Below are 23,286 nucleotides of genomic sequence, written 5' to 3'. Positions count from 1 at the left end.
TATTAATATAAATCAACACTCTATAATACTCAAAATATTTGTAAAGGAGAAGAAGAAAATCCACTCAAATAAATTTGCAATAAATAAATAACATGAAAAATAAATTCAACTAAAACAATTCATATGAAAAAAAATTAAAGTTGCCATTGTTAAAAATTTAAAAATCCAATAAACAAATCAACTAAAAATTAATTAACAGTGGCCATCAATAAACAATATCTATACGTTTCTTGGAGGATGCCTCCTGCAACCAAGGGCAACTTATCTTCACTTTCTGGCAATTGACTTCTTTTTTTCTTTTTTTCCCTGTATCATATATATATATATATATATATATATATATATATATATATATATATATATTCATGGCACACGACTCATAAATGGGTGGGCATTTTCAATAGTCAAATCACGGTGAGAGCCATAGATTTTCAAACGATTATATATTATATATAAGTTAAGAAAAATACAAGTAATACATGAATATCTTTTCTTTTACTACATGATTATTGCGGATTTAACTAGTGTCTCACATGCTCTGGCAATTGACTCTACAACAACCATGTGATGTGCCCCCATGTATCCATTCAATTATAACGTGGTCTCAGGGATACCAGCCAAGTCATGAGTATTGTCGTGCAAAAATAACGTTATTTTTTTTTTTATATTATTATTATTATTATTTATTATTTATTATTATTCGTATGACATGTCCTAGCATATACTCAATTACCAAGAGAATATATATATATATATATATATATATATATATATTGGTACCACTCTTGTGATAAATAAAGTCCTGCATAAAAATTATCATAGTTGCCGTATATTTTAATGATTCTTAAATCACCTACAGGAAACCTAAAAATTCAGGGCTTTGAATTTTGAATTAGATAAGCATCCCTATCCATGATCCTTGACATTGTTTCTTCTTCAAGACTTGGAACCAGCTGTCTTCCATTAATAATGGCATGTCATTGCCTCGATATTGATTGAATTCCATCCATTGATTGTATCTGCGAATCTCGGATTGAGATGTTGTCAACCCAGGTTAAATAAAATATTTTCACCGAAGAATAATAAATTCGAAGGGGAAATTCCCATGATTGAAAATGAAATCTTTTAATACTTTGTGTGAAACCCCGGGTAAAATTTTAAGAAAAAGTTGAGGATGTTTTAACGAGTCTAAACGGGTATTAATGTGACCAGAATTATAAACCCCTGTAAATTTCGAAAATAAAATAAATAGAAAGTAAGTGAATAAAATTTAAAATGATTTTACATGCATGGTTAGTAGGTAAGGAAAAAATTAACATGAAAAAGTGTTGGTGTGAACTTTGGTTGAAAATCGATAACGTTGTTGTGTAACAGTAATAAGCCTGTAAATGAACTAAATGGTGATAAAATAAAATAAATATATTTGGAATAATAAAATGATATTGAGGATTTAGTGGAGCCATTAATATAATCCATGAAAGGATGAAACAAGAAAAATTAAGTATTTGGTGAAAGATCATTCTATCAATTAATTTTAGCTATCAAACATAATTCTTAGTTTCAATTATTGAATCAAGATTTTTCAAGGAACCTTTTGAAATATTATATATCTTAGATTAAAATATTAGGTCAATTGGAGTTTGGGAATGTCATATGAAAATGGAAACATTTGGACAGAAAATAACTTATAGGTTCAATAATAGTAATCTTGTAAATAAACTGGAAAAATAGGAAAGTCAGCTTCTTCTTCTCCTTATAATTGTTAGCCATCACTAGGAAGGTAAGGAAGAAAAGAAAAAAGAATTTGTGAGAGCATCCACCATTAAAGCACCTTGAGAGAAATAAATTTTTTAGGTAAGATAGTAAGAGAATGGGGGTTTAAAGACAATCAATACAAGATTTAAGAAAAGAGAACCTAAAAACTTTAATGTTATTAATAAAGAGATAAAGTTTATATTATTCTCGGATAAGATGTTATAAGCTCATTTGTACAAGTTTAAGTGAAGATTGCTGAAGTTTATGTAAAATTTTTAATTTTTAAATTAGTGTTTTAGATGAGAAAATTAGGGGAATAAAAAATTGTGATATTGTGATGTTTTTAGGATGTAATAGAAAGTAGATGAGTTTAAATTATATATACTTGACAAAGAAAATTTGGTGTTTTGTGAACATTAATAGCTGATAACATTAAGGAAAAATAGAAAAGGATGGAAAACCAAATAAATGTTTTATTGACTGTGTGTTTGGTTGGTGATGTGGTGTTAGTGATGCTTTGATATGAATCTAATTACTGTGTTTAATTGAAGTTGAGTTTCCAATGTTCTTGGACTAAGAATTCAAGGGAGGTTTAGTTAATTGCTTGGATAATTGCATGAATTGAATGTGTTCATATGTAAAGGAAAGAGATAATGTATGCAAATGATTTTGGAACTTGTTAGTTGGAATTGAGAAATTGTTATATAATAGATGTATCTTCTAGAGGTTTACAAAACCTTTAAATTTATTAAAAAAATAAAGTAACAACTAAAAGTAAAAAAAAAAACATAAAAAGAAATTAAAATAAAATCTGAATTAAAATAATAAATCCAAAAAAACTTAGAAAAAATAATAAAATTGGCCCAAACAACAACTTCTAGGCCTAATTCTGAGAGATCTAATGGTCCGATAAACAAAAACACTTACTATTATTATGATTGGCTATAGAATCACCTGGAAAAAAAATTAAACCTCATCTAACAGTCAGATATTTCATTATCATTGTTTTAAGGTGCTAACCTTAATCTGGCGGTAAAGATCAAACTTTTTTTTTTTCTTCCATAAACTTGTTTCACTAATTCATCAAAGTATTTGTTGGGGAATCCATATAGGGGTGCTTGAGAGTGTGCTTGTAGTTGCTTTTTAAAATGCTTCTCGCTTGGAAATGCATCAAAATAATATATTTTAGAAATTATTTTTGACATTAGTATGTCAAAATAATTTTAAAATATAAAATAAATATCAATTTGAAGTAAAAGAAAAAAATAAAAAAAAATTATTTTTTTTTAAAATACTTTTAAAATACAAAAATAAACAAGCCAATAGTCTATTTAGATCAGATCCCTATCTGGTTATATCAAATCATCTTCTGTGTACAACCATGGTTTATGTTTGTTACAGTATTTTTATTAAAAAAAAAAATTAATAAAAAAAACACCCTAATGTCATGTGACACTCCTTCCATTTATTAATTGCCATAATTCAAATTCAATCCTCAAATAAAAAAAAAACTTTTAATATGGTCCCAGTTTTTCTGAATAGATTAAAACTTTGCTAAGGATAGGGTTTTTCCATGTGAAGACAAGCTGCAGGCATGCATATAACAATGACCGGCTCCTTTCACTCCAAAGACGCATTTTGGAGACTGACGAGCAGTTTTGAAGGCTACTGAAGTGGGCACAATTAATTTGTAGTCCTGAGATTGAGGTGGAAGAGTATGCAACAAAAGAGAAAACAGAGATCTAGATGTTTAGAACTGTGTTAATAGTTGTGTTTTTAAAATATATTTTATTTGAAAATATATTAAAATAATTTTTTTTATTTAATTTTTTTTTACATTAACACTTTAAAATATTTGAAATTTTAAAAAAATAATTTAAAATAAAAAATATTTTTTTTTTTATGGCCACCGTAAAGAAGAAGAAGAAGAATGATGATGATGAACGGAGCTGTTTGTTAAACAATTCTCCGTCCAGAGCTTTGGCATTTTGTGGTGTATTTAGTAAGAGAGACAATGATGACACAACTAATCCTCAACAAATGACCTTCTTTAGTCACCAAAAACGAGGAGATTGGGAAAGAAAAAACATGCTTCGATGGGACTTCTCTCCTACTATATTTATATATTGATCTCATTAATTTATATTTATGTTTGATGGAATATGTATAATAATTGATTTACATTTACTATTATGAACGCTGCCAAAGCCAAATTAAAAAAAAAAAACATGAGTTTTATCTTAAATTACTATCGATTATACTATTCATTTTACAAAAACATTCAGTTATCCATGTTCAAGTAACAAAAAAAAATTAATGAAGTTCTATAAAACTGATTTGAAACTTTAATCTAGTTGGAAAATATAGAATCAAGCTTAAAAATGTTTTTTTGAATTGTTTTATTTTTTTGGATTGATTTTATAGTGTTTTGGGGTTAAAAATAGATTTATTTAAGTTTCTAGAATATTTTTTTTAAAGTATTTTTAAGTAAAAACAAGTTAAAAATTGAGTTTTTTTTTAGTAACACTAATCCTAACTTTTCAAGCATCATTAATTGTTGAGATTTAAACTGGGTGATGGTGATGATACAACACGTTGTCTGACCATTTAAAAAAATAAAAGAGCTAAATGTGTTAGCCTGACATTGCAGGCAGATGCTTCCATTGACTTTATTTTTGGGACTAGCAAGGGCCTCAATCCTTTTAGTTAAATACCTAATCTTTTTATATTACCCTTTTATATTTTTATATTTTGATTCAAATTCATTATAAATAAAATATCATGTAATTTTGCCATTATTTTAAAATAAGATTATCTGTTTTTATAATGATATTAACAATTACTTTGTGAATTATATTATATATGAACCTAATATGAAAATTTTATAAGAAAATATGCTTATGAATGTTAATTCAAAATAAAATATTTATTTTGTTGTTTTTTAACTATTTTTTTTTAAATGGATACTAAAAATAACTGATATAATATCACTATTTACTCCAATTATCTCTCTCTCTCTCTCACACACACATATATGTTCCATCAATTAAGAGTGTGTTTGGCAGTGTGGTAGTGATTGCTTTTCAAATAGCTTTTCGTGCCGAAATACATGTCGATGATTTTTTTTTATTTTTTAAAAATTATTTTTAACATCATCACATCAAAACGATCCAAAAAGTATAAATCAAACTCAATTTTAACAAAAAAAAAATTAAAATTTCAGCAAACACAAGTTCAAACTCATTACCAAACGGTCTCTAAATTTGAACGTTGAAAGAATATCCCAAATTCTGCTGGCAAGGGAGAAGAACTTGCTAGCTTTTCCTTAAAAAGACAAAGAAAAAGAAAAAAGAGGATTATTGCATAAACTCTGCATTTTCCGCATGAGATATACATGCTCAAATTCAAACTCTTCTGATTTGGGTTTTTGCTTCTTCTTCTTCTTCTTTTTTATTTGGTGAAGAACAGGCAATCTTTTAACGTCAGTGAAGACGATCTCTCATGGAAACAAATCAGTAACAGAGGACGGCGCTTTGTAATGGCTCCCACCTGCACCATTTAACAGCCGCCAATAAGGTTTCTTGTCTTATTTCTAGAAGACGAACCTTTTCTAAAAGTTGCCTTCCCCAGTAACGGACAACGGAATTAGGCCAGTGTGCTTTTTTTTTTAAATAGATAGGACTATTATTATAGCTAGTAAAAAAAGACATTAAACTATATAACTCTGATTTAGGAATGAAAAGCTAAAAAAAAAAAAAAAGAAGAATCGGAATCGGAATTGAGATAAATAAATCAAAATAATATTTAAATTCTTAATTCTTTAGTGAAAATAATAAAAGAGACAAGAAGGTAAAATACCCTTTATTTTATTTTGCCAAAGATGGTTACAACTTCATCCCTAGAAAAGTGTTTTTTTTTTTTTTTTTTTTTTTTGTTAAGGAGAGCATAAAATAGGATTTAGATGGTGCATTTACTTCATTTATTTTTATATTTTAAATTTTTTTTTAAAATAAATATCCTATATTAAAAATAATATTTTTAAAATATAAAAAATATTATTTTAATATATTTTTAAATAAAAAATATTTTTAAAAAACAGCAAACATCCACAGAAAGAAGAGACAAACATTTCCTTCCTCCTATCGAAAGACTGTACGGTCGTTATCCAAGGCCCAAGGGAGAGGTACAGGCACCTAGATTTTCTCGGCTAAAACGTTATACAAGTAGAAGGGGCTAGAAAAAGTGTTTCGCTACTTTATGATAAAATATGTAAAACGTTTCTAGATTTTCAATTTTCAATTTTCAAACAAGAGCAGTGCTGAGAAAAAACCAGCCATGAGAGAGAGACCTCATGCTCATCTCTCCTTTCCTTTAGTCATTGTATTCAGTATTTTTATATGTTTGGCTGGCATTTCCTTGCCCTCTTTTCAGAGAGATTTGAAAGCTGAGAGATGGGGAAGAAAAGTAGCAAAAAAATATACACAGCTCCCTCCTCCTCGGGACGAACTGCAGACATTTAACTGAGTTTTTAGGCTAAAATAAATTGCCGATGTTTCTTTATAACCTTAACTTACTTGAATATTTTGAATATTTAACTATGGTTTATCATGAATTAGTGACTCGTTGCTGTACAATTTGTTTATTACGCGTGCCACAAGCACACATGATTGATGGGTTCTAAATTGCTTGTTTCTCCTGCAGAGACCAGGTTTCATGGTTGTAATGATGTGATTAATAGGCAACTTTCTAAGGGTTCAAATTGAAAGGATACTACAAGAATTGGGCCAAAAAGGAGATACAGGAAAAAGTAGGCAACACTAAGAGAAATAACTGAAACTAACGAGGGCTTTCTAACAAAACAATTAGACATTCGAAAATTTCGACCGTTGGGTCCGTTGCAGACAAGACACAGGGTAGCGGTTAAGTTCTTCGGAAAAGAAAAGGAAAACAAAAAACACTCCCCCACTTACTTACGTGCAGTTATCTCTTTCAAAACTGCAAAGAGATCGAAGAAACCACCAGACGAAAAGTAAAAAAAGGAGAGCAAACCCCACAAGATAAGAAACAATGGGATGCGTTTCTTCAAAACTCTTCAAGAAAGAACTCCATCAACAAATCATATTCAACAATGGCGGCCACTGTGTTGACCACGTGGTCTCTCTCACTTCTTCAACTTATGGTGCTCTCAAACTTGACTGCAACAATCAACATCAACAACAACCACCACTACAACAAGAACAAAAACAAGAGCCCATCAAAGAAATTGTGGAAGAGAGTAAGAGATTGCAACCAATATCGCCAACAAAAGAAGATCCAGAGGTTGTTAACACTTGGGAGCTAATGGGAGATCTTGAAGAAGGAGTACCCGTTTCAAGTCAAACCAAGAGAAGTCCAAATTCGAGGGTTTTGCTTCGTGGGTTTGCTGATTTGGACCTTAGGAGTCCACTCAAATTCTTGAATCAAATTGGGTCTCCAAGAAAGGCGAAAAGTTATGGTGGCAAAGAAAATAAGGTGAAGAGATCATCAGATTTTAGCCCTAGACCGGTTTTAAAGGCCAACAATTCATCAGGGAATTCGTGCAAGGCAGTGTTGAGATTGAGTTATCCTGTGAAAGCGTCTCCAGTTGGGGCTAAAACAGAGAATTTTAGAAGAGAATCTGGATTCTCTCCGAGGAGGAAGAGTAGTTTTATTCCTCTGTTCGATCCAGAACTTGTTGCATTATATAAGAAAGACTTGTCCGAAGAAGAAGAAGAAGAAGAAATCGAGAGGATAATTTTACCAAGTTCAAGAACCACAAAAGCAAAGAATTTGCGAGATTTGGAATCTATCCTCCAGTCTTTCGAACAAAAACACCCGCCTGGAGGCGAAAATAAGGTCGTGATTTACACTACTACATTGAGAGGAATTAGAAAAACATTTGAAGATTGCAACACCGTAAGATCTATTATTGAGTCACATCATATTCATGTTGTTGAAAGAGATGTTTCCATGGATTCGGGCTTTAAGGAAGAGTTAAGAGGGCTAACGGGTACGAATGAAGTCAAAGTTCCACTTGTGTTTGTTAAAGGGAGGTTGATTGGCGGTGCTGACCAAGTGGTAAAGTTGGAGGAGGAGGGAAAGTTGGAGATTCTGTTTGATGGAATCCCGAAGGGGCTCGCCGGAGGATGTGAAGGGTGTGCTGGGGTTAGGTTTGTGATGTGTGTGGAGTGTAATGGGAGCTGCAAGGTTTTGCACGAGGAGCTGAAGAAGATGGTTAGATGTGGTGAGTGCAATGAGAATGGGCTGATGCAATGCCCCATCTGTTGCTGATTGACAATGAGGTGTGTGTAGAATTTTATCTAACCTTTTGAATTGATCTTGAGATTGTGAGATTTTGACCAGGCTTGGTTAATTCTTGTGACTGTTCCTCGTCAGGAATTAACATAGATTTACTTCATGATGTTTCGATATTGAAATAGTGGAGGTACTAAAGTGGGTTTTAGGCCTCTTGTCAGATTGACTGCTTGTGTTTCTGGACATTAGCTGCTTAATTTGCTAATGTATTATATATTTCACGGATTCTTTAGAAATTCCTTGCACATATAAGCACTAAACCTTAATTTGTTAAACAAGTGTTTCTGATGCAAATTTGCTTTTGAGCTCCATTAACTTTGCAATTCAGTTGGTTCTAGATGTTGCGATGAGGATAACTTCTGTGCCTAAGCAATTAGACATGAAAACCAAATGCCATCAGTGTAAAAGCTCGTGTAAGTGATTCAGTGGCTCGCCAGTGAGGTACTGAATATTGGTGAAGTCTGGAGGCTACAAGAAAGAAAATGGTTGGTTATTTGGAGCTGCTCCTAGAACTCTAGTTTCTGGGGGATTTTCTCCCGCGATCATCTTACAAATTAATCTTTTGCTTCCACTTCCTTGATTATTGTGAGAAATTTGCCAACTGAGTCACTGTATTCACAAGAAGATTAATTGTGCAGATAAAAAATTAATACATCTGTTCTGCAGAAAAAAAAAAAAGAGTGTTGAAGAATTACTGAAGCAGAATAGAGAGATGTAAATATTCTCCATCTATTATGCATAAATAAAACTCAAGATTATAAATGAGGTTCTGTTTTGGGTTTTATGTTCCCTGTGTGCTGTTCAATAATCTCTCTTGTTTTAGATATGACTTGATGAAAAATTGATCACGGTGGTGATTGATATATACCGGCAACCTTTCCCTGCTCATTGAGCGTCGCATCCAGGCACACATGGAAATATTAATCCTAAATGCATAGCAGTAGTAACTTAAGGGCACTATCATCCTCATGCTTAGCAACTTTTTTGGAAGAAAAAGAAAACTGAAAGATTCAACAGTGTGAAAATCGTTGTTACGTTAACACATGAGAGGATACATGCCACTTACGTAAAGAGGGGGCTAAAAGGTTGAAGTGAAGATTAGCTAATCAATTTTACTTAAAATTGGAAGCAATTCTTTTAAATATTATCTGAATGATCACCGTAGAAGGAGAATAAAATTGCACTCCCAGTAATTAAGAATAAAATCCTACTTAGGATGGAATTTTATGTCCAGTTGAAAGCATGGACTTCATCAAAAGATGGAACGTTTCCATATAAACTTAGAAAACATTATCATTTAATGGAGGTTTAACATGAAGCTGTTGTGCATTACAAGATTTACTATAAAATTTAAACACGAATTACCATCTTTCTTCTCTTTACCACCAGAGACATTGTCAGAACAGCCTTAAGAACAAAGCACCAGGTCTCTGGATACATGATTGAAAATTACAGGCTGATGCAAGAGTATTTGATAAATTTGTATATAGATTTACTATAATATTTGAACCCCATGGATACTCTATCTCAGCATGGTGTATAGGACACCCACCAAGCAACATAATTATGGAGGTGGTGGCTTAGTGGTAAAAAGTTTTCAAACTCTGTTAGTCAGGACCCGTGGGATTAGTCGAGATGGAGTTGGCCCGGGGAAAAAATATTATTCTCTTTCTATTCCCTTTTATTTTTCTACAACATGATTCTTGAATCCTTTGCTAATAATTGGTTCTATCCCAACTTACGCATCATCATTGGTATTAGAGCTCAAGATCCTTTCTAATGGTGAAAAATGTTAAAATACAAGACATCCTTAAGCTTGAGAAATCCTTCAAGTTTTTCATGTAAGAAAACATTGATAAATTTGATAGGTTTATAGGGGAAATTGAAAATAGAATGTGAGAAACTGGCAAAATCATAAAAAATAGGACGAATATTCTTAACTTGTTACAGGGCAATCATCGACCTTCCAAGGATATCTCCAATAGCAAGTTTTCACCTAACTATAGATATACTAGCACACTATACACTATAACGTTTACTTAGCAAGCAACAAAACACTTACCTAGCTAACCCTGATTTTAGATATTATAGGTTTTAGGAGCTTCTTCTTTATGAAGAGATGCAAGGCTACACATTCATTTTAAGTTTGTGAGCATAAAGGCATTCATATAATGATAAACATCATCTTCAACCTAAAAGTTTAGACTAATAGGTTATATATTTATCTTATATATAAGCACCTATGTTTTTTATTTATTTTTAATATGGGATATTTACCATTCATACGTGCACTCAACAAATCTTTCCTTCATATATATATGAGTCAACTCCATTTAAACACAACTTCTTTCAGCAAAAGTATATAACAATTAAAGTGTGATATCTGAAACTTGGAATTTATCTATTTTTCTTAACCATAGGTGAAGCAAACAAAGACATGGGATCCTAACCAAAATCACTCATCTAGCTAAACCATCATTTTTTTATATATACCAGGTTTGTTAGAGAGCTTCTTGTGTTTATGAAATGCATGGACCTTTGTTTATAATGGATTTGCACATAAAAAGGCTTATATATAATGACTCAAAAATCTAAATAATAAGTTATATATATATATATATATATATAAAAGTACCGTACTATCCCATTCCTTTTTAATGTAAGATATTTACTACTCATATGTGCACTCAATCTATGAGCCTATATCATTTTTGTAAGCTAAAAAAAAACCTCCCTACTTTTTATGGAAAAGACATCAATCAATAGGTTTATGAACACAATTTGTTTCTTTAAAATCAAACTCCTATATGAGTATGAGAAGGTTCAGTATGTTCTACTTCTTAGATGATAAGGCTTTGCTTTACAAAACCCATAAACCAAACACCTTACCTATGATTTTTTTTTTTTTTGTGTTGTAAAATAATAGAATTATTCATTCTATACCTAAATACTCTAGTAAAACCAAAAAGTAGCTAAACTTAAAAATCTATGAAATTTGATATAGTTGATTAAGTGTTGATTTTTTATACAATTAAATTGATATTTAATTACAAAAAGGGTTATTAGATTTATCAAATTATCTAAACTACAATTTAATAATGTTATCATAACATAAAGAAAGAAATAGAAATGCTTTGTTGGGTCCAATTCTTCTTACAAACACATTGAAACTATAATGATGTACTTAAAATGGTTAAATTCATACAATGAACGTTTTTATAATATTGAATGAACAATCTTGGAATTTGGGTTTATAAAACCTCATGTCATTTTATAAAAAAATTAAATATTTTTATTTAAAATCATTTTTTATATAATTTTAAATTATTTTAATGTACTATATCAAAAAATATTATTTTAATATATTTTAAAATATTTTTTTTTTTAAAAAAAAATAGTCCCTAACGTTACATACAAGAATGCTTCAACCATTTACCACCTTGCTCCTTACAAATGGTGCCCCATCAAAGTTAAAAATTCCACAATGTGTGCAAACATAACATAGTTAACAGCTACAGTTGAACTCTTTTCTGATGAATTTCTCTCTTTCTTTGTCTTGAGTCATGACTTGCCATGTAATGCCCATCTGGCATTTTCGCTTACGTTGCAAAATCTCATTGGAGAATGGTTATCCCTAGACAGTGGATATTTCAGATATCACAAAATTATTGTGTACACGTGTAGTCACCATGATTCACTTGGGTGTACGTAGGCAAACATGGGAATCAATATGGTAAGCATTACATGGTTTCTTTTGTTTCTACATTTTCCTCTCTCTCTCTCTAAAAACTGAGTTGCCTCATTCAGTACTAAAAGAGAAGAAATGGGTGGTAGAAAGAGAAGGAAAGTGAAATTGTAAGTTGGGTTTTGTTTCTATTAACTGAAAACACTATGAAGTTTGTTACTTTACCATTTGTTTAGCATAATTTGTGATTTAATTGCTTTAGTATTAGGGTTTGTTATTACATCTTTTTAGGGTTTTAGATTTTTTAATATGAAGGGGTTGTGTGCTGATGCAAATTGGTTGTTTTAGACTCTGTTTAGTAGTCTTTTTTATTGAATTGTGGGAAATTGAATTAAAGTTGAGTATTTTCATTTCAGTGTGATGTGGGTGTGATTTAGTTATGATGCTTTGGGTTTAGAGTGATTTCACTTTTGGGTGATGTGGTTTGGAAATTTGAATACTACTCTCAAATTTGAACATTGATCCTAGATGGGTTTCCTAGAATTGCCATATTGTGTGTCATGATATTGTGATTTTTATCAGTGCTGATTCTTTTATTGGGGGTGCTATGAGCTACTGATTTATGTGATTGATTTCTGGATAAAAAATGAATTATTGTTTGAATTCATCTTTGGAGATTGTGTAATTTTTAATAATTTTGTAGCATAGAGTGATATTTCGCAATCATCGTGATCATGATTTTCTGTAAACCAATTGCCATATTGATCTTGTAGGTGATACGCAGTTACCATGATTATGTAATTTGTGCCCTTTTGCTGCAATCAATTCCTTTATAATGGCAGTGGTATTTTATGATTGCTTGTAATGCTGTCTCCATACTGTTCTTGATTTGAGAAATTCCACTTTTCATTTAAGGTCCAAATCAATCACTACTCTCCCTGAAACTGAAACTGCAAATGAGCTATTTTATTTTATAGTCTTTTACTTCGTCAGCCTTTTATTTATAAATTGCAAATTAGAAATCTATCTCATGCCAGTCAAAATAAATAAATAAAAAAAATTGAACTTTTATTGGAGTTACAACTTCTTTTGAATAATTTATAGTTGGCTTTGCATTTTATTCCCATATATGTGCTTTCCATGACCTAGGTTATCTGCAAGGGTGGTGGATGGTAAAAGAAGAAAAACAATGAATAAGAAAGCAATGTTGGAAATGCAAACTTGGTCTGATCTTCCCATAGAACTTCTGGAACTGATATTCTGTCGCTTGTCGCTAGAGGATAATATCCGTTCCTCCATTGCTTGCAAGAGATGGAACACTGCTGCCATTTCTGTTAGAGTGGTAAACCATTCACCCTGGCTTATGTATTTTCCAAAATTTGGTAACATGTATGAGTTCTACGATCCAGCTCAGCGCAAGACCTATTCTCTTGAGTTGCCAGAGTTGTATGGGTCAAGAGTTTGCTACACCAAAGATGGTTGGCTGTTGCTATACAGACCCAGAACAAACCGTGTGTTTTTCTTTAATCCTTTCTCACGGGAAGTTGTCAAACTGCCAAGATTTGAATTGACATATCAGATAGTTGCCTTCTCTTGTGCCCCAACATCTAACACCTGTGTAGTTTTTACAGTTAGGCACATCAGTCCCACAATTGTTGCAATCAGTACTTGTCATCCTGGGGCAACTGAGTGGGTTACTGTTAATTATCAAAATCGCTTGCCTTTTGTGAGTAGTATTTGGAACAAGATCGTTTTCTGCAATGGACTCTTCTACTGTCTAAGTCTCACTGGTTGGCTTGGTGTGTTTGACCCACTGGAGCATACTTGGAATGTTCTTGCTGTGCCACCCCCTAAATGCCCTGAGAATTTTTTTGCAAAAAATTGGTGGAAGGGAAAGTTTATGTCTGAGCATAATGGAGACATTCTAGTTATTTATACATGCTGTAGTGAAAATCCCATAATATTTAAGTTGGATCAGTCAAAGATGTTCTGGCGAGAGATGAAAACCCTTGATGGTATGACACTTTTTGCCAGTTTCTTGTCATCGCATTCAAGAAGTGACCTCCCTGGCATGATGAGAAACAGCGTCTACTTCTCTAAAGTTCGTTTCTTTGGGAAACGCTGCATATCTTATTCTCTTGATGATTGTAGATACTATCCTCGTAAGCAGTGTCATGACTGGGGAGAGCAAGATCCTTTTGAGAATATCTGGATTGAACCACCTGAGGACCTCTCATCCTTCATTTGAACAGAATACAAGCGATGCTTGTTATGTATATTCGAGTTATGCAGGTATGCTGCTAAAACTAAAGTTAAACCATTTCTTACATGAAATTATATTTTCTTTCTTGCACATAATTGAATGCCGCTGATGCTCCTTGTATCTGTTGTAGCTCATGGAAATGTGATTATCCTTGAAAGGACTTAAATAAATTCAATGCTTATGTTTAAAATACTTGTCTGATGTAAAGCTAAAAGATGTACTGATTTATGAAGATTGAAATACAAGAACAGTTTGAGCAACAAATATTTGCTAACAATATAACCAAGGGAAACTTATAAGTGAGATTCACCAATACAGGAAAGAGTGACTGCTGTTTATCAGTGACACTAAAAGCTTAGAAATGTCAAACTTAGAGTTATGATTAAATCTGGGCCTCTATATTTACTCTTACGTTTGACACAAGGATCTGTCTGAAAATGTCTTTCAAATGAAGGCTTTGGATGGTTGTCGTCTTTGTATTTGTGTCCCTTAGTACTTGATCTACATTGTTTAATATTTAGTTAAATGTTGTTCTTTATCACTGCGTTTGCCGCAGATCGTGGAGCATATTTAGAGTGTTTACTAACTCGCATTGAGATGAAGCTGTGCATTGAAGTCTGAAAAGCTTTATGATGCAGTAACACACACATGCAGCGCGGTTGAAACATATATTAGAAAGTCTTCAAATACAGGGGAGTGAGTAGCCTTGAGGAATACCGAAATCTACTCCACACAGATATTCTGCCCTTTTAGGATCTCAAATTTAAGATCCATTGGAAGGGCCCCTGTGTATGATCATCTGTGCATTCTTAGACCTATAATCTGTGTTCCAAATATATTTCAAATAAATATGTTAGCTATTTTTTGTACTGTTGTATTCCTAATATTATTTACTAGTTTAACGAAGTTGGAAGTTTGGTAGCTTGAAAGATATTGATTGGTGGAATCAATATGAGAATGTGGTGTTAGTCGGCCTAATTTGTTTCTCTGGAAATTCCTTGTTCTCGAATCTGAAGTGTTCCAATTTGAATAAACCCTGGAAACAAGAATGTGATCGTATGATTGTAGTTTTAGTTATCAAACGATAACCAGTATATTAGAGTTATAGCGCCCTAGCCTGTTACATTAACGCAACAGTTGGTAATATGCTAGCCATATGACCCTGTGACCTGTGATTTGCAGCTGGTCATATTTATCTTTTTTTCCAACAAGAAAAAAAAACATATGCAGGCTCTATTTTTTTATATATAGTAAATGAAAAAGTAAAACATAAAAAAAAAAAAGGGGTGAAATTGAAAATAAATTTTTTTTATAATTAATTTTAAAAAAGACATGAGTTAAGCACAAATAACATATTAAACTCACGTTATATTTCATTAGATTTAATAAATATTTTTTTTTTTTTTTTAAAACTATACACCAATAAGGTGCATGAGACTATTTTTATATATCAAACAATATTTTTTTTCAAAATAAAATAAAATTAGGGGTTGGTCGTGGGACCGGGAAAGAATAGCCTTAATTTTTTTAAAAAAAAAAAATTGATAACACAAAAAGGGTTTTTTATTCAATTCAAATAAAAGACATCTTTTATAACCAAACAAATGATGAAATAATGTATTCTTTTTAATTTTAAGGGTTAAAATATATTAAATTAAGAAAAATAAACAAGTCAGGTATGTGGATCTTCTCACATGCTTAACTCATAAAAAATTATTACTTCCCATGTTATACCCCCACAAAAGAGATCTAGCCTGCAAGCTAAACCTTTTTTTGCTATCAACAAAGAGTGGATGATGTGTCATCTTTGACATTTAATCTAATTTTTTTTTTAATTATAAACAACACAATTGACTACTAACCTAGTTTCTAGTAATCAAGAGTTATCAAAATTTTAGGCTCTTTGTATTTTTATCCTAAAAATTCAATTTGTAATCTATTTTTTACCCAAAACATCTAGAAAAAACTCCAGATATATTGATAAAATCATTCATGACCTTATGAAACCATAAAAAAAAAAACCTAGACAACTTAAAACCAAAAATCTTCCCCAGTTCAAATATATATATTTTTAGGTAATTTAAAGGTGAAAAAACACCTAACTGGAATTCCTCACATCAAAAGAACATTTTGACACCAAGATCAACTATATTGGTGAAAATAATCAGTCAGGTGATTTTTCTCTAGACCATCAAATCAAATAACTTTCTTTTTTCTCTCTCAAAGCATAGATTGAAAAAAAAAAAAAAAAGTGTTGGATAAAAATTGACTTTTTAAAAATTTTACAAATTGGAAGTACCTAATATTTATAATTCATAAAAGTGAGGACTACAATGAACATTTCACCGCACATTTCCTCTTTCTTTACTTTGATCCCATGTATTGTAATCTTACCCTTTCCTAATAAGAGTGATAATAATAATAATAATAAAAAGAGTTTAGGGATGAAAAAAGAATTGCAATGTGGAAGTCTAAAAAAAAATAAGACCGAAATAATCTAATAAAAAAAATCAAAATAAATTATGAAGCAAATTATATCAAATCACTTGGGTTTTTGAGATTGGTATAACCTCATAGAAAATAAATCAAAACAAATCATAAAGTCTAATTTTTAATTAATAAAATTCTTGACTAGTGAATTAAAAAAAAGGTCAATTAAAAGAAAGGAAAAATCAAGTCAATATTGTTAACTTGTCAAATCCATAACCCATGTTTTTTGGTTGTGACAACCTCATAAAAATTAAATCAAAACAAAATTATGATGTCAAATATCCAACAAATAAAATGTTGAAAAAATGATATTGAAATTGAAAAAAAAACATAAATAGATTTTATTTAAAAAAAAAAAAACAAAATACTATTGAAATAAATAATGTTTTTGTGAGGAAGTGCACACTAAAAGCACCACCTTTTTTAGTGTTTTGTTAACTAGATTGGTGGTTCGCACTATCATGGGCCAGATCAAGCTTTTTCAATGCAAAAAAAAAAAAAAAGGATGCTCAAGATTAAAAAAAAAAATGACAACAATAATAAATAAACCAAACAAAAAAAATTAGCACTGGTCAACCTGAGTAATCTGCTAAACTCGTGACTTGGCACATGAATATGAGATAACACTAAGAGAAGAAAAGGAAAAAAAAAAGTCAAGCCTAAGCCCCAACAAACCCAATATTGAATAATAAAAATGAAAAACAAAATCAATTGTAAAAAAAAAAAAGTCAATCTATGCTAAATTTTTAATCTTGTGACCAATTTTGAGGTCAGAATTACACTATATACAAGAAAAACACAAAAAAAATTATAAAGCTAATCTCGATTAAAAAAATTCTAATTAACAAAATGTTGATTGATGAAATTGAAAAAGAAAGTTTCAATGAAAAAGAATTTTTTAAAAAAAAAATAGTAATTAAAAGAATAAAGATAAAACTTTACATAAAAAATAAATGAAATAAACTGTTGAGGGATGCATTTAAAAAATAAATATTAATTAAAAAATGATTAAAAACAAAACAAATAGCAATCAAAATAATAGGAATCAAATCTAGCAAATAAAAAAAATTGACGAGTAATGAAATAAAAAAAAATACTTTTATGAATTATTTCAAATAAAATAAATAATAATAAAAAGAATAAGGAATTAAATCAAACAAAAAAATAAATTGAAGAATTTCTTTAAAAATTTTATAAAATCTAGCACAAAAATTAAAGAGAGAAAAAAAAATCATTGATGCTAAATCAGAGGTTCATTAACCGTAAGCAAGCATGCATCGCATAGTTATAAAGAGCCAAAACAATTCAAAAACTACTGTGGATGCTTGTGTTTTGATATCGAACAATGTTATGCACGTTACTTGAAGAGCATGAGTGTATCTGCATGCTTCTAAATGATAAATAAATGCCAACAACTTTTCAATTTTAAACAATATTTTACGTGTAAAATATTAAATTTACCCTAACCTAACCTTCTTATATATAAAAAAAGGATTAAAAAAAAAATCTTTAGATGCTAGTTAAAGGAGATTTAAATTCAATGGTAATTTAGTCATCTATTATGCTGTCACGAATAAGTCAAAACAACCCCTTGGTTTTGGTTAATATTTTTTTTTGCTTTAAAAAAATTGGCTGCAAAAAAAAAAAAAATTGAAAAAAAAGTACAAGCTGTCTTCAGTCGCTTTACACATGTAATCTATTAGTTTTGAGAATTCATTAAACTACTCAGACTGCCCTGTGAGTTCAGTCTGAAAAAAACAAGGCAAAAGCCGTAGCGTGTTTGCACGTCAGTTTTTCTGTTCATCCAATTAATCAAATGTCGAACAGCAACATTTAACTCTCCCCCTTTGCATTTTCACTACCAAATCAGTATGGGTTGTATCGGCTGCGTCCACGGTCATTACCACGTCTGCCACCACTCGAGCTGCCAGCACCACGACCCCTGCCACCCTGTGGCTGCGGAGAGCTGTGTGCTTGCATTCCAGGCTGTTGGCTGTGGAAAAATAATAAAAGCATCTTAAATTTTGGTTAACAGGTCATCATTCTGCAGCTAATCAAATTCAGGATTTTCATGGATTAAAATCACTGGTCTGGTAAGTCCAGCATATAGAACATCTTTTCACAACATAGTAAGCTCAACCATCATGTACATTGTGCTCCGGGTATGATATAGTCAGATGGTAGTGGTGCTCAATTCGCAGTTTGGCACACATTTTAGAATAAATTTAAAGGTAATCACTAATGCAACATGAAAATACAGAGAGGTAATACCCAAAATTCCAGGTGCAGCAAGAATTTTGAAGCAATGAAGGGAGGTTGTTGGGCAAACAAGTAAATGAAAGGATGATGACAAACAATCAGCCAACCACTAGAAAGAGCGTGCACAAGTCATGGTATGGAATAGCAAAACACAGAAGACTGACTTTTAATTTATATATCTGGTTGCTGTTGGGTGTGCAACTGATGGTAAATAAATTAAAAATGTACTTACAGGACATATCCAATCCTTCCGTCAGGCAAAAGCATAGGCATCATTGCCATGCCAGCAGGAGTCGGTCCCCTGCCATAGATAGCAGGCTGCAGGATTTTGTCATGCCAATGAGCAAATATACTTGATCAGAAAGTTTGAGAAAATTTCAATACTCGCACTAGACATCTCATAACAAAGATAACTGATTAATCCTTATCAATTACACAGCTTGAATGAAGATCTAAATTGCAAACTTTTAATTGAAAAATTACTTATTATGAGGATAATCCATTGCTTAATGCAAAGCCATTTATTGTTGTCATTTAATTATGTCTATTGTGGTAAATTCAAGTATGCCTTTGGCTCTAAGTTCCTCAAAAATATTGTCAATCATAATAATCATACTGAATTAAAATCAATAATAGTTTGCATAAAGTAGTTACCGACTGTTAAATCCTAGAAGCAATTTTGTGAATCTTAAATCATACAAATTGACATTAATAGGACAAATTCCTACCAGTAGTAAGCATAACCATCTTTATTTCTGTCTTGAAATGAATAAAAATGAAACAAGCTCTTCAGCATCAAACCATAAAATGAAAAGTTGAAATAACTCAGACTTTCTATGTTGACAAACTTCTCAAATATTTTGTTCCTTAATAAATCCTAGCAGACCACCATACACATGCTTGTTCCATGTGTCAAAGTGGTGCTGTGCTGTGTGTGTGTGTGTGTGTGTGTGTGTGGTGCACAATAGAACATCAGCTTACTTGTGTAAAGCCAGCAGCGCCAAAGCCTGCACCGAAAGCACCATATGTACCCCCAGCTAAACCGTAGCCAAGTTGAGGTGGAAAGTTTGAGTACAAGGATGAATTCTGTGAATTTGGCCCTCCAGAAGGCTTCTGATCAGTATGAGGTTTTGCAAGAGAACAATCCAAAACTTGACCTGCGAATGAAGAGGCACCTGTCATTAATAGAGAACATTCATAAGTGTAAATAAAGACAGATAGATTTTAAGAGGAAAAGTTACCATCAATTTCATATTTCTCAGTGTTCTTCAATGCCTTCATGGCACTTGACCTCTCTGCAAAGTGCACAAAACCAAATCTGCTCTTTTCATGTCCTGGTTTTGCAGGTGGAAGAACTACTTTTGTGACTTTTCCGTGATGCTCAAACAGCTGCCTTAGACGATCCTGAGTAATATCTTCAGGTAAATTCTTGACATATACTGCCTTGACCTGTACCAAACATATTAAGTCAGTCATGACTCAAAAACTTCCCAAAAATAAATGATTTGATAAATATAACCGCACGGTGACTTGCAGTTGCACACAAACAATTGTCTAAGAAGTAAGAAATCAATAAAAAAGTGTTAAAAAAAAAAGAGCAACAATTCAGATGGAAAAGTTGGTCTAGTGTTGGATCTGGAGATGGGGGAAAATGCTGCTCCTCATTACCAGTCAACATCCCAGAAACAGGAGCGTTTGGCATCAATCAAGAAGGCAGCAAGACAAATGCAGAAGCATCTCAAGCAGATGAACTAACTTTTTTGATAGCCAGAACAAAGCCCTACTACATAAAATGGAGAACAAAAAATGACAATGCAACAGACCTGAGACGCAGCAGAAGATCCTGCATTTTTAGGATCTGCCCAGCTCACAGTAGGAGCATTATCATCAAGTTTAAATTCTGGGCTTGACATCTTTTTTCTTGAGTATTCTGCACATGCATGATTATAATACTCAATGAATGCAAATCCCCGATTCCGGCTCGGGTTCTGTGGGTCCTGCGCAACCAAGAAAAAATAGAAAGATCACTGCACAATTCATCATCAGACTACGTTGTCTATGCATGTATACACAAAAAAATAAAGCACAAAAACCTTCAACAATTCCACCGAATTGACTCCAGGCCCAATCTTTTTTACAGCGTTCTTCATATTTTCTTCTCCCCAGTTTCTTGGGACATTGCCAATAAACAGTCTATGATTTGCTTGAGATGTTGAACACTTTACCTTTTTACCCTGAAGAGAAAGCAGGAGTTAAAAGAACATTCATACAAAATACCTTATACAAGAAAAATAAAAAATGAAAATAACATCCATACAGCCTAAAGTGAGAAAGATAATAGTGAGCACAAAGTCCATTGCCAGCATGAAGAAATGTTTTTTCTATGACTAATATCGTATCTATAAAGGAACTCAGAAGCAGGATACCTTAAACTCAGTATTGTTCAACTCTTCAATGGCCTTAGAAGCCAATTCCTTTGTTCTGAAAGACACAAAAGCATAACCCTTTGACTCACTTGAATCTTTTCCCTTCATTATCCTTACCTGCTATCAGCATATACAAGATTTAGTCCATCCAAACAAAAGAAACATAGACAGGGCATTTGCAAAGACAAGATCAGTTACCTCTGTTACTTCTCCTATAGATTCACAGAATTCCTTCAAATCCCGTTCAGAAGCACTAGGAGGAATGCCACCAAGATACACCTCTGATCCATGAGGAGGAAGTGCAAGAAGCTCAGCATGTTTTCTTTGCTCATCTATCTCCTCTTCACCATCTGCGCCCTTTTTCGAATCTGCTTCATCAGCAGCCTCTTCAATTTCTTCCTCTTCTACCTCCTCTTCAACCTCTTCCTCTATCTCTTCCACTTCCACTTCCTCCTCCTCTTCTACTTCTTCATACTCAACTTCTTCTTCCATTGTCTCCTCAGCTTCATTGTCACCATCAAGGTTAACCTGCTCTTCAGGCTCAACAGACTTTTCAGGGATATCTGGTTCATCAGCAGATGCACCACTCCCCCCTGATCTTGGCATCTTATGTATCTAACAAAAGAATCTTGCAAGGAAACTGTGAAGCAAGCACAGAAGCCAGAAGCATTCACAGCAGGAAGAAAGCAAGTATGGAAAGGTGGAAACAAAATGAGAGGCCAAATGGAGTTGCAGGATAAGAATCTCGACAGAATTTGTGCCATGAGATATTGATCCAAGGAGTTTTATGCGAATGATAGTCAAATAAAGGGATCACGAAAAATTAGCAAATAGCTCCAGCGTCAGGCAAGAGAGAAGAAGGAATGACAAAAGAGAGGATAATGATCGATGATGATGATGTTCGACAGATGAAAAAAATACTTAAAATGAAGTGATGAATTTCTTGAAATTTAGATATTGGCACTGGCCCAAGAAACAACAGCCAGTTTAATAGTTTAAATATCTATCCGGATCAGTACATCCAACCAAAAAACAAAAGAAAAAAAGAAAAGAAAAAGAAAACACAAGTAATGAGAGATTGAACGAAAGTGATTCACATCATAAAACATAATTATTATGAAGCATGAAGTAATGAAACAAAAACAAAGAAGCTATATATTCCCATATAAAAATAGTCAATATAATAACAAGCAACAGACACAATCTGATCTTGATTATCATTCGAACCTTTTCCTTTTCAACCTAGCCCCCCGTCCTCCCCTCTTAAAAAACCCCAAAGCTTAATATCTTCGAGAATCTTTTGGGACTTGCAGCTACATTGCTACTACTGAAAAACACCTTCATGCGCCAATTGATAACATTTTTTTCAAGAATTAAGTTCAAGTCATCCAATTCCTACCATTTATGAGCTAATTCTTCACCACTTTTTATAATTATGAATTCAAATCAAACATTCAAAAAATCCTTCTTTTTTTATATATTAGCAGGAAAAAAGGAAAGGAAGAAAGAAAAGACAAGTTCTTCCAAAATAACATAAAGAAACTAAAAACAAAGCCAGCAGAACCAGAGAAACCAAACCCACAATCTAATTCTTGACAATAACCAATTAGTTTCGATTAAACCAAAGTATCTCACATTAAATTCATCAAAGAAGAGAGAGCATTTACCTTATTAGCAGCACGAAAATTTGAGCTGAGAAATTACAAATGAAGAAGAAGAAGAAGAAGAAGAAGCTATGAATGATCGATTTTTTCCTTGAAAAATGTTAAAACCTTGTATTTCTTTTTATTTTTTCCTATCAGCTCTTTATTTTCGCGGACCTTGCAATCTAAAAAACAGGATGAGGCGCTGTGCCCTAATTTAATGGGCCAATAAAGAATAACGCCGCATTGGATAATGGATAACATTATCGAATAAGATACCTATTCCAAGGGCCTAATTAAGGATATGCTTAAAATAATAGCTTTTATTTTTTTAATTATGATTCCAAACCCAGCAGCCAAAAAACAATGCCCCTGTACTAACCAAGGTTATTTCTCATGTTTTGTAGTAGGTGTTTGCCCGTTTTTTCAATT

The 23,286-nt window shown here is 32.1% G+C and overlaps 2 protein-coding genes across 7 annotated transcripts; one reads left to right on the top strand and one right to left on the bottom strand.

Moving 5' to 3' along the window:
- Positions 1–6,730: 6,730 nt before the first annotated feature.
- On the top strand, positions 6,731–15,030 carry LOC118063007 (uncharacterized). The gene is made up of 3 exons (XM_035076916.2): positions 6,731–8,063; positions 12,923–14,065; positions 14,593–15,030. Exons 1-2 carry the CDS (start codon positions 6,823–6,825, stop codon positions 14,019–14,021), a joined length of 2,340 nt encoding a protein of 779 aa, XP_034932807.1. The 5' UTR covers positions 6,731–6,822; the 3' UTR covers positions 14,022–14,065; positions 14,593–15,030.
- A 3,146-nt stretch (positions 15,031–18,176) lies between these two features.
- Positions 18,177–23,060, bottom strand: LOC118062556 (heterogeneous nuclear ribonucleoprotein Q). Of its 6 annotated transcripts, none has more exons than XM_035076369.2 (9): positions 22,879–23,058; positions 21,410–22,214; positions 21,212–21,331; positions 20,879–21,019; positions 20,609–20,782; positions 20,027–20,234; positions 19,767–19,960; positions 19,018–19,103; positions 18,177–18,519 (listed from the first exon to the last, which is right to left on the bottom strand). In XM_035076369.2, the coding sequence occupies exons 2-9, from the start codon at positions 21,815–21,817 to the stop codon at positions 18,393–18,395; spliced, it is 1,458 nt and encodes a 485-aa protein (XP_034932260.1). In that variant the 5' UTR covers positions 21,818–22,214; positions 22,879–23,058; the 3' UTR covers positions 18,177–18,392. The 6 variants fall into 6 exon arrangements, with proteins under 6 accessions (XP_034932260.1, XP_034932264.1, XP_073261480.1 ...); XM_035076373.2 differs by having other exon boundaries at positions 21,410–21,851; XM_073405379.1 differs by having other exon boundaries at positions 21,410–21,826.
- Between the last annotated feature and the right edge of the window lie 226 nt (positions 23,061–23,286).

Source organism: Populus alba, chromosome 16, assembly GCF_005239225.2.
Source record: "Populus alba chromosome 16, ASM523922v2, whole genome shotgun sequence".
NCBI classification, from domain to species: Eukaryota; Viridiplantae; Streptophyta; class Magnoliopsida; order Malpighiales; family Salicaceae; genus Populus; species Populus alba.
Note: the sequence above shows the minus strand (reverse complement) of the source record. Positions and strands in the feature narration are given on the sequence as shown.

Excerpts from the sequence above, each read along its gene's own strand:
- LOC118063007 (XM_035076916.2), top strand. The coding sequence starts at position 6,823 with ATGGGATGCGTTTCTTCAAAACTCTTCAAGAAAGAACTCCATCAACAA. Across the intron at positions 8,064-12,922 it reads CAATGCCCCATCTGTTGCTG|GTTATCTGCAAGGGTGGTGG; the intron begins ATTGACAATGAG and ends TCCATGACCTAG.
- LOC118062556 (XM_035076369.2), bottom strand. The coding sequence starts at position 21,817 with ATGCCAAGATCAGGGGGGAGTGGTGCATCTGCTGATGAACCAGATATC. Across the intron at positions 19,961-20,026 it reads TGAGAAATATGAAATTGATG|GTGCCTCTTCATTCGCAGGT; the intron begins GTAACTTTTCCT and ends TATTAATGACAG. Across the intron at positions 19,104-19,766 it reads GCGCTGCTGGCTTTACACAA|CCTGCTATCTATGGCAGGGG; the intron begins GTAAGCTGATGT and ends AAAATCCTGCAG.